Source organism: Salmo salar, chromosome ssa09 (genome assembly GCF_905237065.1).
Source record: "Salmo salar chromosome ssa09, Ssal_v3.1, whole genome shotgun sequence".
Classification (NCBI taxonomy): domain Eukaryota; kingdom Metazoa; phylum Chordata; class Actinopteri; order Salmoniformes; family Salmonidae; genus Salmo; species Salmo salar.
This window is the reverse complement of record NC_059450.1, coordinates 43,538,738-43,554,022: the sequence shown is the minus strand read 5'-3', so window position 1 is coordinate 43,554,022 and position 15,285 is coordinate 43,538,738. Positions and strand designations below refer to the sequence as shown.

Genomic DNA, 15,285 nt, shown 5'->3' with positions numbered 1-15,285 from the left:
GTAGGATGGGAGACATTGTGTGAAGGACCACATAGTAAAGGAACAGGATGGGAGTCATTGTGTGAAGGACCACATAGTAAAGGAAAAGGATGGGAGTCATTGTGTGAAGGACCACGTAGTAAAGGAAAAGGATGGGAGTCATTGTGTGAAGGACCACATAGTAAAGGAAAAGGATGGGAGTCATTGTGTGAAGGACCACGTAGTAAAGGAACAGGACAGGAGTCATTGAAAAATTGTCTTTATTATCTGACATTTGAATAATTGACCAAACAGACATTTACAACTATGAGACTCAAATCCTTGTTGTTACCACGACAACACAAAAACACTTCTCTGTTATGTTTTGATGGTTAGAGTGAACATGAGAGATGCAGTTCAGTAGGAAACCTGTAGCTTATGTATTGTGATTGCACATCCTCCTACGCTAACTAAACATCCTCCTACGCTAACTAAACAGTATATTTACATGCTAACTAAACATCCTCCTACGCTAACTAAACAGTATATTTACATGCTAACTAAACATCCTCCTACGCTAACTAAACAGTATATTTACATGCTATCTACAAAAGGTGATCAACATAAAAGTCCATATATACAAAAGGTAGAAGTCCATATATGGCAGCACAGTGATCGCTCTGGTCTGTCCTGGCACCCCAATGGTGGAAGGAGCTTCCAGTTAATGTCAGGAAAGCGGAGTCACTGCCCATATTCTGAAAACATCTGAAAGAGTATCGCCCCCACCCCCCTTTTTTCCTACTAGCACTGACTTTGCGGATAGCTACTTTAAGAAAAAATGTACTTAGTCTACTACGACTGATATGTGGCTGTCTCACCTAGCCATCTTAAGATGGATGCACTAATTGTAGGTCGCTTTGGATAAGAGCGTCCACTAAATGACTAAAATGTAGATGTAAAATGGCATTCACCACTCCTTGCCAATTGTCAATGCCTTCATATCAGGCAATTCAGGAGTGACCTGGTGTCTCAGAGGTTTCCACCTGATCAACGTTTATCCCACAGTCAGAGCAGTGGTATGACTTCTCACTAGTATCCAATTGATTGTGTATCTTTCGATTTTACAGGTTTACAAAACTCTTTCCATACGCAGTACAGTCATAAGGAGTCTCTCCAGTGTGGATTTTTTGATGTGCTCTAAGGCCAGAGATCTGCCCGAAACGCTTCCCACAGTCAGAGCAGCCATAGGGTTTATCTACAGTAGAGCGCATGTGAGGAGGCTTGTGTGTTATCTGGTGTGTTTTTAGATAATCTACCCGGGAGAAACATTTCTCACAGTCAGGGCATTGATACGGTTTTTCTCCCGTATGTTCCCGCTGATGTCTCTTTAAGTGTTTTGCGTGGGCAAACTGCTTCCCACACTCAGGGCAGACATGAGGCTTTTCCCCAGTGTGTGTTCGCTGGTGTTCTGTAAGGTTACCTAGTTTGCCAAAGCTCTTTCCACAGTCGGAGCAAAGGTACGGTTTTTCTCCCCTATGTATTATTCTCTGATGATTTTTCAATTGGGTCGAATTATTGTAGCTTTTATCACATTCAGGACATTGGAAAGGTTTCTCTCCTGTATGTGACATCATATGAACTTTCAACCGATCTGATCTTGTAAATTTCTCATCACAACGCTCGCAGTGGAAAGGTTTCTCTCCCGTATGTAACCTCTTGTGTTTTTTCAAATTACCTGCTGAAGAGAAACTTTTTTCACAGTCAGGGCAGTGGTGAGGCTTCTCTCCCGTGTGAATCCTTTCATGTGCTTTTAAGTCCTCTTCTATGAGGAAACTAAGACCACAGTTAGAGCAGAGGTGAGGCTTCTCTCCAGTATGTTGTTGTTTATGTCTTTTAAAGGGTATCCAAGACGTAAAACTTTCATTACAGTCTGGACAGTGGTGGCGGGGCTTCTCTCCAGTGTGTGTGTATAGGTGATGATTAAGACCTGTTTGTGTTGTGAAACTCTTCTCACACTGAGAGCACTGGTAAGGTTTCTCACCAGTGTGTATACGCATGTGTTCTTTAAGATGTGATCGTTTTGTGTACCTCTTTTCGCAGACGGGGCACTGGTGAGGCTTTTCCCCAGTATGCGTTCGCTGGTGGGCATTAAGGTTGCCCAGTAGAGCAAAGCTCTTTCCACAGTCAGAGCATATGTAAGAAGATGCTGCATGCACTGCTCTCTGGTGAACTTTTAATTGCCTAGAATCATGGAATTTCTTTGCACAAACCGGGCATTCGTAAGGCTTCTCTTCAGAATGTATCTTCATATGATCTTTTAACTGGTCCGCTCTGGTGTACTTCTTACCACACTGTGGGCAGTGGAAAGGTTTCTCTCCTGAATGCAACAGCTTGTGTTTCTTTAAACATCCCGCTGTAGCAAAATTTTGCCCGCAGTCAGAGCAGTGGTGAGGATTCTCTCCTGTGTGAATCCTTTCATGTGCTTTTAGATCTTCTAATAAAGAGAAACGAACACTACAGACAGAGCAGTGGTGAGGCTTCTCTCCAATGTGCTTGTGTCTCTTATATTCGATTTCATTAAGGAAATATAAATTGCAATCTCCACAATGGTATAGTTTCTCTCCAGTGTGTGAGTACATATGTCGCTTAAGATGTATTTGTTTTGTGAAACTCTTTTCACACTGAGAACACTGGTAAGGTCGGTCACCAGTGTGTGAACGCAGGTGTTCTTTGAAGTGTGAAGTGCTATGGTATTTTTTTCCACATTCGGGGCAGTAGTGAGTCTTTTTCTCAGTGTGCGTTGGCTTTTCGGCAGTGTGTGTTGGGCTTTCCTCAGTGTGTGCTTGCTGGTGTTTTACCAGCTTGTCTTGTTGAGCAAAATCTGTTCCGCAGTCAGAGCCGAGGTCAGGTTTGTCAACAGTATGGGCCGTCTCCTGACATTGTTCTCTTACATTTCTGGAACTTGGCGATCTATTCTCAGAAACAAAATTAATCTTCTCTTCAGTATGAGACATCATATGTTCTTTCAACTCATCTGAAGTACTGTACCTCTTCTCACATTGCAGACAGTGGAAAGGTTTCTCTCCTTTGTGTAACTGCATGTGTTCCTTTAAAGTTTCCTCAGCGGAGAACCTTTGATCACAGTCAGGACAGCGGTGAGACATCTTTACCTCATGTAATAACAGGTGCTCTTTAAGATTTGCCTTCATTTTAAAACTCTTCTCACATTGACCACATTGGTAAGGCCGCTCCCCAGTATGCGTCATGATATGAATTTTCAACTGATCTGATCTGGTGTACCTCTTGTCACAATGGGGGCAACAGAAAGGCTTAATCCCTGAATGTATACGCTTGTGTTTAGTTAAATACCGTGCAGTAGAGAAAGTTCGGCCACAGTCAGAGCAGGGGTGAGGCTTCTCTCCAGAGTGCACTGGCAGGTGTTGATAAAGATTTTTACTCTTTATGAAACTCTTGTCACACTGTGAGCACTGGAAAAGCCTCTTACCACCATGTAGTCGCAAGTGTTTTTGAAGACCTGAATTACTAGAGAATCTCTTCTTACATTCAGGGCATTGGTAAGAACTCACAGAAGATACACTTTCTTTGCTACCTGAACAGTGGGATGACGTCTCTCCAGAGTGTGTGTGCAGGTGCCGTTTAGGCTGTGATCGTTTTGTGGATCTCTCCTTACGTTGAGGGCTGTGGTGAGATCTCTTTGCTTTGTCAAGTTCCTGGTGTTTCTCCCCTGGTGTAGATAATGTCTCCACTGATGAGTCTGAGGACTCAGGACCCTCTCCTGTATGAATGACAACAGAAAAACATGTCAGAGTTGCAACAAGCTACACAATATCAACTTTGAAAAGGTGCAACACCCGCTCACCATTAAAAACATTTTAACTATTAAAAGGAAAGATTCACCCATTTTGGCAGAAATACCACCTGTATTTCTGCCTGCTTGAAAGTTGAATAGCTCAGATTCACATGAAAACATGAAATAACCCTGGGAGTAAATAGAACAGTCAAAAAGGGGTGAATCTTTCCTTTAAAAGCTTGATGTTTCGGCCTTCATCAGAAAATCAATGCCATTGACGAAGGCTGAAAACGTCAAGCTTAATAGTTGTTTAAATACAATAAGATGTTGTTTTTTTTTAATGGTGAGCGAGAGTTGCGCATTTTTCCTTCTCGATGATGATCAAATGTCTTGGTTGCACCTCAACTCACGTCGGTTGAGCAGTGAGAACCCCTCCACTTCTTTCCACTAGATCAACATTGAACATGAGCACAAATCGGCATTAACATGCAATGTGACATCATCGCCCTGCAATGTGGCGTCTTAAATGCAATCTGTTCTATTCATACCTTCATTAGCAAAGACCGAAATCATCTCCTCCTGCTCTTCCACTTTGAATCTCCGCCCCAGCATAAACCTACAGTCCTCCAGCAGCACTGTTGCCTCCTGCTGTACAGACTGTGTGCCACTGTCACAATCAGGATCTAGTGACTCCCTCTGCTCTGGTATAATGAGCCACTCTGGTGCTGGATCCGCCAACTTCCTGTTATTAGGTAACCGAGATCCTCCCTCCTCATTCGGTTCTCCATCACAGCTTGCTTGTGTGGTGTCCACCTCTGCTGTCGCTGATTGGCTGGGACTCGAGGGCACACCCCTGGCATCTTCCTGTATTACTTTGATGTCTTCTTTCAGTTGGAGTAACCGAGACATTCCCTGCTCATCTGATTCCATTAGATTTACATTTTCACAATATTCCCCTACTATACGACGCAATGAGCGTTGAGTCTTTCCTTTGACCTCTGACCCATCTTTGCCTCCTATTCCAATACGTTCACACAGGTAGTGTAAATTGTCCTCAGTTAAAGTATATAAACTCAGTTCGATTTCATCCAACAATGTTTCCCTCTCTCGACTCATATTGTCCTACTCAAATCACGTGGCAACCTTGGACTGGTCAGCCAGCCAGCTCCTCCAAGGTCTCGGACACTTTGCACACTTCTCTTGCGTGAGATGTGCTGATGCTCACATGAAAATAAAGCTGTGCTGCCTCCAGGGTAGACTGAAGGTATTTAGGACATGTCCTCACTCTCCTGAAATAAAATCACAGAGAAGGGGAATGAAAATCCCAGAATGCCTTGTTGACTTGTTACCCACAGTGACATAATAATAACTTAGCTTTTTTAAACAATAATTATTGATTTGTTCCTGGAATGCCAAAGGTAGGCAGGATAAGGCTGCCACCTAGGGCGGAATTTTCTGAGCTAAACTGACCAAGACGCACCTCCAACAACGCATTACACCTCACACAATTCTGCCCCAAAAAAATGAAAACTTTTCGCCCAGTGGCATATGCACTATTTCAAAATGTAAAAGGCACTCGCACATCTGAGCTATCTTTTTTGCAGCTGCATGGTAACAGTTGAATAAAATGAGAAAAAAGAAGGAACCCGCACACTGCTCTTGATAGTATCACTGATCTTAATAAGCTTTACATATCGGCCTCACGGCCTTCCTCAGAGCTTTACATATCGGCCTCACGGCCTTCCTCAGAGCTTTACATATCGGCCTCACGGCCTTCCTCAGAGCTTTACATATCGGCCTCACGGCCTTCCTCAGAGCTTTACATATCGGCCTCACGGCCTTCCTCAGAGCTTTACATATCGGCCTCACGGCCTTCCTCAGAGCTTTACATATCGGCCTCACGGCCTTCCTCAGAGCTTTACATATCGGCCTCACGGCCTTCCTCAGAGCTTTACATATCGGCCTCACGGCCTTCGTCAGAGCTTTACATATCGGCCTCACGGCCTTCCTCAGAGCTTTACATATCGGCCTCACGGCCTTCGTCAGAGCTTTACATATCGGCCTCACGGCCTTCCTCAGAGCTTTACATATCGGCCTCACGGCCTTCGTCAGAGCTTTACATATCGGCCTCACGGCCTTCCTCAGAGCTTTACGTATCGGCCTCACGGCCTTCCTCAGAGCTTTACGTATCGGCCTCACGGCCTTCGTCAGAGCTTTACGTATTGGCCTCACGGCCTTCGTCAGAGCTTTATGTATTGGCCTCACGCCTTCGTCAGAGCTTTACATATCGGCCTCACGGCCTTCGTCAGAGCTTTATGTATTGGCCTCACGGCCTTCGTCAGAGCTTTATGTATTGGCCTCACGGCCTTCGTCAGAGCTTTACGTATCGGCCTCACGGCCTTCGTCAGAGCTTTATGTATTGGCCTCACGGCCTTCGTCAGAGCTTTTGTGAGTTTTTTAAATTAGCACCCTTATGAAGACATAGCCACACCCACATCCGTTCCACGCATCGAATGGGGTTGGAGGTGAAGGAAAAACAAATAAGTACTACCAAATATAACAATATGCATTTCATAAATATTTGAATAAAGTGTGTAGTCATTGGGTAGTGTAAGAAAAACGTCAGAGTAATCTGAAATAGAGGCATAATTCATGTTCACATTTACAACATAACATACATAGGCATTTCATCATGAAGACCTCTAGATAATGTCTGGAGGGTGAAAATCTTTTGCTCAGAGTATTATTTATATCACCTCCCTGTCTGATATCTTAACTGTCTCCAAGCCACAAAATCTAAAGGTAGAAATGTCATGTTTTAGGTCATTAAAATGAACTGCGACTGGATAATACCTGTCGTTTCTCCCGATTTAACTTTTAAGTTACCTACATAGCAAAACCCACATGGACATTTAATCATGTAGATAACATGAGGGGGGAGCACATAATAATGTCATTAATTTGGAACTGTTTTCCTGTATGTGGGTGGCAGAAATATTCACGCTTCATCATTTGGGGCGGCAGCGTAGCCTAGTGGTTAGAGCGTTGGACTAGTAATCGAAACGTTGCAGGTTCAAATCCCCAAGCTGACAAGGTAAAAATCTGTCGTTCTGCCCCTGAACAAGGCAGTTAACCCACTGTTTTGAGGTCGTCATTGAAAATAACAATTTGTTCTTAACTGACTTGCCTAGTTAAATCAAGGTATAAAAAAAAAAAAAAAACATATTGTTGCACTGTGCGCATCCTCTGCATTTAAAGCTACCATTTGGAAGCGGGCGTAAAAGAGCTTGGCTGATTTTCTTTTGTGGCTGGCAGTTGGCATGGACCAATTTATCGTGTAAATTGTGACCTCTCCTACATACAATAAGTGATTTGATTCTTACATTCAGCTGGCAAAGCTGGGTCCGATTACAAAACATGCCAGTGTTTCTTGACAGCATCTCCCACTTTTCACGAGTTCAAAGTACAAGTGGTGGTGAACATTGTTCTTTAGCTCTAGCGGGTCTTCTCATGTTTTCCCCAATGCCAAATTAAGAGTTTCATCCACACATTGTAGAGAGTAGCCTCTTCTTAGAAACCTATTGTTCATCTCCGCTGCTTTTTCTAGCTAGTCCTCTGTGGAGTGGCATATATACGTCACAGTCTGAAAAACTGCCTTCTTGGAAGTCCTCTTTTTAATGGCTCAGTGTGGAAGCTGTCCCCTTGTAATACAGTACTTCTGTCCGTTTCTTTTCTATACAGAGTTGTTCATTGAGTAATGCCATAAAGTCTGACAGCTCTTCTCCCGTTCCTCCCCATATGCAAAACATGTCGTCAATATATCAATACCACTTCAGGACTTTATTCAAAAATTGAGTTTCATTTTCATTATTGACAAAACGTTCTTCAAAAAGACCCAAATAAAGGTTAGCATAGCACGGAGTGAATGTGGAGCCCATCGATGTTCCATTCATTTGGAGGTAGTATTCATCATCAAACCTGAAATAGTTATAGATCAAAACATATTCAGCTCTAGAATAAAGTTTGTTGGTGGGTATTCGTTAGTATCTCTGTCTCTCAAATAGTGAGCTAGGGCTGCCAGGGGAATGGGGAATGCTGGTATATAGACTCTCGACATCTAATGTGACCAAAATATGCACTATCTAGCAGTGCCCACTGCCAAAGTCAGGAGTGCAAAATATTTATCTTGTCAATGCCCAGCGCGCCTCTCCTGGGTTCTGTTGGAGAGACGCCGTGCTCCACGACACTCGAGTAATCTAATATAAATCATGTAGCCTATGTGGTCTTTCTATAGCCTACAGACTGGAGACCATATTTATGACAATGTTATGTGACACTGTTTTTCTACATCATGCACGTGTCGCTGATCAAATAGCCTAAATGGTGCCATATCAAATAAAAAATATGAAACGGACAATATGGAATGAAATTTGGCTATTGACCGGAAGTTTCACTCCTTGGGCTAAATTATAATAAATCAGTGATTTTAATTGTAGGCCTATTAGTACTTTCTTTACGAGCTAGTCATAGCAACAAAAATTAAATACTTTGCTTTTCCTGCTGTGTAAACACAATGATTCCTGCTGTGTAAACACAATGATTCCTGCTGTGTAAACACAATGATACCTGCTGTGTAAACACAATGATACCTGCTGTGTAAACACAATGATACCTGCTGTGTAAACACAATGATTCCTGCTGTGTAAACACAATGATACCTGCTGTGTAAACACAATGATACCTGCTGTGTAAACACAATGATACCTGCTGTGTAAACACAATGATACCTGCTGTGTAAACACAATGATACCTGCTGTGTAAACACAATGATTCCTGCTGTGTAAACACACTGATTCTCATTGCAAATTGCAAATGAGCTCAAAATAACTCCCGATAAACTTGGGTAGCTGATATGCTGATCAAATAGCCACAATTATTAGTCTTAAACTTTGGTCAGGAATCAGGACTGGGCTAATAATGCCAATACAGCTGCCTATTTTAGAAACGGTATGGCATAGATAGGTATTTATAAAACTGCATTGCGGCCAACACTATTATATTTTGCGGGGATATGAGGAGCTGAGGCAATTTTTGGTGCTTGCCTAGGGGCTGCAGAATGGCGAGGACCGGTGTTGTGCAGAAAATCCCCCCCCCCCACCCTTCTAATTTCCTTAATTTTGTGGCTAGAGTCAAATACTTTCTGTGGCACACATCAGAGTCAAATACTTTCTATAGAACAAACTTCACTTCAGGATAGGCATCCGAAATTAATAAATGTGTGTTATATTAAAAACAGAGGGAGTAAAATGTTCGCAAGCAATAAACATTTCAGAATGGCTGAATTATTATCCTTACAATTACAAAAATACTGGTCGAATAAGACATGGTCGAGATTACGAATTTTGGCAAAGAGATTTATTTATAGACCAATAGAAAATCAGTAGCGGATTTAAGTACGGGCGACATGGGCAGCATGGGGGAGATTCTGGCACAACACCGGGCCCGACTGCAGAGTTGAGTCGCCCAACACCACACCAAACACTAGGCCACTTAACTAAATGCAACACACCTGGTCTCCCAGGCCTAAAGCAAATAGGTTACCAAGTGAATGGAAAAACAAGAGGCCCCGGTGGCATTCAGGACCAGTGTTCCCTGCTCTGTTTTGAGCCACATACTAACGTTAGCGCGACAGTGTATACATCGATGCAACAAGACCGAAACGATGAATTATCTATGATTATTTCACTCACCAGCTTGACGATTTGAGAAGGTGTGAAACTACCATACAGAGAAGTTAAGTATTTGCTAACATGTTTTCGGGTTCAATTGCCTGTATAGCCAGCTAGCTGTTAGCAATACTAGCTAGGTAGGTAAGAGATCTAGACTGCTAGAGTCGAACAATGAACATGTTTTGACCACGTGCAAGCGTCCTTCATTGGTAGGTTAGTTTCAGGTCTGTACATATAATGGACTTGTCCTTGCAAGGCAACATTTAGCAATGTATTTAAAAAGTGAAAAAATTAAGCTATGAATCAAAGTCGGACCTTTTTACTTATCTTTCCCCATCAACGTCTCCTCAGCAACACTAAAAGAAGAATACTTCCGGGTCACGGAATTTGACGTTTCCAAAATAAAAGCCCCTCATGTAAAATAAAACTGTCATTAACCTGTATTTATTGTCTAAAACATTAACGATAACTAATATTTGTTCATGTAAGTGGCATTTGCATTACATTTTGGGTTTTAAAATATGTCCAAGGTCAAGATGCCTGGACACTATATGGTACAAATATATAGCAGTGTACAGGAAAAACGATTCTTTGTGCAGGCGTAAAAGTGGTGTTGGGAGTACTCAGTAGGGTCTGTAGAATCTATATATGGTGTAATTACATGGGGCGTTGAATCATGGAGTGTTGCTGGCCTTATATGGCTTATAAACTATTCTAAGTGCTGAAGTACTAGGGTCTGTAGAATCTATACAGCGCCTTCGGAAAGTATTCAGACACCTTGACTTTTTCCACATTTTGTTAGGTTACAGCCTTATTCTAAAATTGATTAAATTAACAAGGCAGCTCCTACAATTTTATCATCAATTTCTCCCAGCCAATCAGTCATTTGTGTAAGTGCTGTGATTGTTGTGTGTCCTTCCCAATAAGTGTGCTGAAAGTCTTTTGTCAATTTGTTTACTGTGAAATAACATTGTATCTGGTCAAACAACTTTCTCTAGAAGTTTACTAAGGGTTGGTAACAGGCTGATTGGTTGGCTATTTGTGCCAGTAAAGGGGGCTTTACTATTCTTGGGTAGCAGAATGATTTTTGCTTCCCTCCAGGCCTGAGTCCACACACTTTCTAGTAGGCTTAAATTGAAGATGTGGCAAATAGAAGTGGCAATAATGTCTGCTATTATCCTCAGAAATTTTACATCCAGATGGTCATTTTTGATAGACAACAATTTTCTCACCTCTTCCACACTGACTTTACGGAATTCAAAAGTACAATTCTTGTCTTTCATAATTTGGTCCGATATACTTGGATGTGTAGTGTCAGCGTTTTGTTTCTGGCATGTCAGCCCTAAGTTTGCTAATCTTGCCAAAGAAAAAGTCATTAAGTAGTTGGCAATATCAGTGGGTTTTGTGATGAATGAGCCATTAATTCAGCTCCAGATGGCTTTCTTTCCAAAAAATTTTTAAGTTGCCCCAAAGCTTTTTACTATCATTCTTTATATAACTTATGTGTCATAGTGTAGTCGTTTCTTTTTTTTAATTTGGTTTAGTTACGTGATTTTATTTGTTTTAGTACGTTTGCCAATCAGTTGTGCTCCCAGACTTATTTGCCATGCCTTATCCCTCTCAACCATACCATTTTTCAATTCCTCATCAATCTAAGAGGATGTAACAGTTTTTAGTCATTTTCTTAATGGGTGTGTGCAAATTTAGTAACTGGAATATCAATTTCATTAATGTGTCAAGTGCAGTGTCTGGTTGATCTAATTACACACCACAGACCAGCAAATATTCTTTACATCATCACATCAGTAGCTGTAACAAGGAAGTAAAACCATTGAACATTGTCATGTAATATGACTTAATCTTTCCTGTTCAAAGAACAACATCTTCTACTGTGATGTTGACTCTCTGCTCCAGCAGCACAGTTACCCTCTTAAGAGTCGGCCAAGATGCCATCTCTGGAGCCTGCTGTACACTCTGGGCTCTACTGTTACAACAAGGACCCAGTGACTCTGTAGGCTGTCTCAGTTTGGAAGGACAGCGGCAGGCTAAGCAGGTCCTCGATCTCCTAAAATAAACACATACATGCATACATACACACACACACACACAAAAGGAAATCAAAATGCCCTACTAATGGGTTTCCCACTCTAGAGTTTACAAGGTTGAATCATTTCTAATTCCCAGCATCTCCTTCTCAGTCCATTTACAAGTGGATGTTCTAGGCTTCTGAAGTTGTGCTTATCTTTCTAATCTCCTGTCAGTTTATGACAGTTTGTCTTTATGACAGATTACTCACCCCTCTCACTCTGCTGTGGTATGAGTCACTGTGGAGTTGACTTTGTCTCCAGCCTGTTGCTGCAAAACCAAGCCCCTCCCTCCTCATTCTGTATTCCTTCGGTTGGTGTAAGAAACATTCCCTGGTCAGTTGGTTCCAGTAAATCAACATTTTCACAATATTCTTATTTTACCCAATGAGCGTTGACTCTTTCCTTTCACTTCAGATCCATTTATTCCACAACGTTCAAACAGGTAAAGTAAATAGTCCTCAGTTAAAGTCCATAAACTCAGTTCGATGTCATCCAACGTTTCCCTATCTCGATTTCATGTTTCCTACTCATGTTGCAAATATTTTCCAGTGCTCACACATGAAGATCGATCCAAGTGGTGCTTCCAGCATTGAAGGAGAGGAGCAGGTTGAGGTCCTCGCTGTCTTCAATGTAAGCCTACTCTATGAATTTAGAAGGTAGACGGTACACTCAAACACACCAGCAGCATATACGCAGCATATAAGCACGAGGTAACAGTCTCTTTACCACTCCAATGGAGGACACAGTAACTTTTGGGTTAAAGGTATATTCTAATATGCATACCATCAAATGCATGTGGTAAAACAATGCAGGAAATAGAAATGCGTCTCCCATGACTACAACATTTGAACAATAGGCCTATGTTATAATTTTAACTACATAATTTTGTTAACGAAACAAACATTTCTTTACATTTATACAAATATATATAATTAAGCAAGTCCCATGTCATTTTGATCACAAGAAATGCTAACGTTACCTAGGTTATCTGGCTAACTAGCTAGAGTGCATCAAATTAATATCGAATTAATACATTTCAAGCAAAGTTTTGCACAAGACTGTAGATCGCTAGGTAAATAACTTACCATTTAAACATTTTGAGCTTGTATAAAGCTTTACCAGTAGTGCAAATGCCCCCATTTTTGTGTTCATGGTTGGACCCAAAGATGGTGGACGGCATCAGCGTCTCATCAGCAACAATATAGTACTTCCGGGTCACAGAAATTAGGAAAAGTCCACAATAAAAGCCAGGAGTCAGTATTCACGTCATGAAGTAGCCCTCTAAATCACCCCCACCAATTTAAAATGAGATAAATGGTATGGTAAAGCCTTTACTAGTGTTGTCTTATCCAATAGTTACATACCCCAAAAAAATATAGACATCAAATTCTTCAACCTGATAAAAGCCTTTAGATACAAATACTTCATTTTATATGAGAGGACAAACATACAAAAGGTGCAGCTCTACATGGAGAAACTTACTTATTGGATTTTACTTTCATAAAAAATGTATTGACTTAGTCATTGTCGTACTTTATAATGCATTATCAGTTTTGATTCAAGTTATTATTCGCTATTATACAATGTACATTCACACTTTTAGCTCTTATCAAGAGCGACTTCTTCTTACAGCAGCGAGTGTATACATTTTCGTACTGATCCACCATGGGCTTCGAACCCACAACTCTGGCGTTGCAAACACCGTGGTCTACCAACTGAGCCACACTATGTGTTTATAAAAGTGTTACAGGTTTGACCAAACTTCAGAGTTCCATATAGCAAGTATCTATTAACACTTATGTGTATTATTTTACACACATTACAAAAATAAAACTCACACCCCTCAAAAAAAAAAATCTTTTAAGTTTTTCTATTTCGGGTTTTTCTATTTCGGGTTTATCACCTTAAACCATCAATGGAGATTACCACAAGCACCACTGGTGACGTTTTAAATTGCCTAGAGAAAATAAACTCTACCCACAATCGGGGCAAAAATATGTGTTCGCAGGTGACATTTTAAGTTACTCAGGCTTCTCGTCTGTGTGCACTCCCTGGTGACTAATTCATTCAGATAAAAGACAATTAGCTATAAATAATACGATTAAAAAAAATATGTACATAGTATATACACTGTTTACATATGTGCATAGTGAGTGGGATAACCAAATAAAGTACAGTGCAGTAGGAGCATAGAATTATAGAGTAAGAATGATGAGTATGTACAGGAGTTATGTAAATAGGCTAAGTATATGAATCCTCAGTAGTGCAGTAAGGTCCGTCAGTAGTGCAGTAAGGTGCGTCAGTAGTGCAGTAAGTGGACATAACTATTGTATTGGTCTGGTAGACTAAAGTGATTCCAGTGTGTAAAGAATATCAATAAATAGTGTGTGGTAGCATTTCGCTACATCTGCTAAACACGTGTACTGCACTACTGATGAACGACGACACGGATAATATAGAGCTGGCGGGATTTTCCATGCATCGGCAGGACAGAGAAGCTATGTCTGGTAAGACGAGGGGCGGTGGGGTGTCTATTTGTCAATGACAGCTGGTGCGCGATGTCTAATATTAAAGAAGTCTTGAGTTTTGCTCGCCTGAGGTAGAGTACCTCATGATAAGCTGTAGACCACACTATCTACCAAGAGAGTTCTCATCAGCTGGTTGACCGCACTCATCCAGCTGTATAAGGCATAAGCAAACAAGAAAATGCTCATCCAGAAGGGCGCTCCTGGTGTCCGGGACTTTAATGCAGGCAAACTTAAATCCGTTTCACCTCATTTCTACCAGCATGTCACGTGTGTAACCAGAGGGGGGAAAAAAACTCTAGACCACCTTTACTCTACACACAGAGATGCATACAAAGCTCTCCCCCGCCCTCCATTTGGCAAATCTGACCATAATTCTATCCTCCCGATTCCTGCTTACGAGCAAAAACTAAAGCAGGAAGCACCAGTGACTCGCTCAATACGGAAGTGGTCAGATGACTCGGATGCTACGCTACAGGACTGTTTTTCTAGCACAGACTGGAATATGTTCCGGGATTCATCCAATGGTATTGAGGAGTACACCACCTCAATCATCGGCTTCATCAATAAGTGCATCGACAACGTGGTCCCCACAGTGACTGTATGTACATATCCAAACCAGAAGCCATGGATTACAGGCAACATCCGCATCGAACGGCTCGAGCTGCTACTTTCAAGGAGCGGGACACTAATCCGGACGCTTATAAGAAATCCCCTAACGCCTTCAGATGAACCATCAAACAGGCAAAGCGTCAAAACAGGATTAAGATTGAATCCTATTACCCCGGCTCTGATGGTCGTCAGATATAGCAGGGTTTGAAAACTATTATGGACTACAAAGGGAAACACAGCCGCGAGCTGCCCAGTGACGCTAGCCTACCAGACAAGCTAAATGCCTTCTATGCTCTTTTCGAGGCAAGCAACACTGAAGCAAGCATGAGAGCACCAGCTGTTCAGGACGACTGTGTGATAACGCTCTCGGTAGCCGATGTGAGCAAGACCTTTAAACAGGTCAACATTCAAAGTCATGGGGCCAGACGGATTACCAGGACGTGTACTCAAAGCATGCGCAGACCAACTGGCAAGTGTCTTCACTGACATTTTCAACCTCTCCCTGACTGAGTCTAATACCTACATGTTTCAAGCAGACCACCATAGTCCCTGTGCCCAAGGAA

General features: G+C 41.7%; 1 protein-coding gene across 3 annotated transcripts; it reads right to left on the bottom strand.

The window, feature by feature from the left end:
* Window positions 1-222: 222 nt before the first annotated feature.
* On the bottom strand, window positions 223-12,774 carry LOC106611385 (zinc finger protein 585A). 3 transcript variants are annotated; one of them, XM_014211552.2, is made up of 4 exons: window positions 12,671-12,774; window positions 11,795-12,226; window positions 4,318-5,058; window positions 223-3,754 (listed from the first exon to the last, which is right to left on the bottom strand). In XM_014211552.2, the coding sequence occupies exons 3-4, from the start codon at window positions 4,883-4,885 to the stop codon at window positions 1,080-1,082; spliced, it is 3,243 nt and encodes a 1,080-aa protein (XP_014067027.2). In that variant the 5' UTR covers window positions 4,886-5,058; window positions 11,795-12,226; window positions 12,671-12,774; the 3' UTR covers window positions 223-1,079. The 3 variants fall into 3 exon arrangements, with proteins under 3 accessions (XP_014067027.2, XP_014067026.2, XP_014067029.2); XM_014211551.2 differs by lacking the exons at window positions 11,795-12,226; window positions 12,671-12,774 and adding an exon at window positions 9,814-9,883; XM_014211554.2 differs by lacking the exons at window positions 11,795-12,226; window positions 12,671-12,774 and adding an exon at window positions 9,520-9,807.
* Between the last annotated feature and the right edge of the window lie 2,511 nt (window positions 12,775-15,285).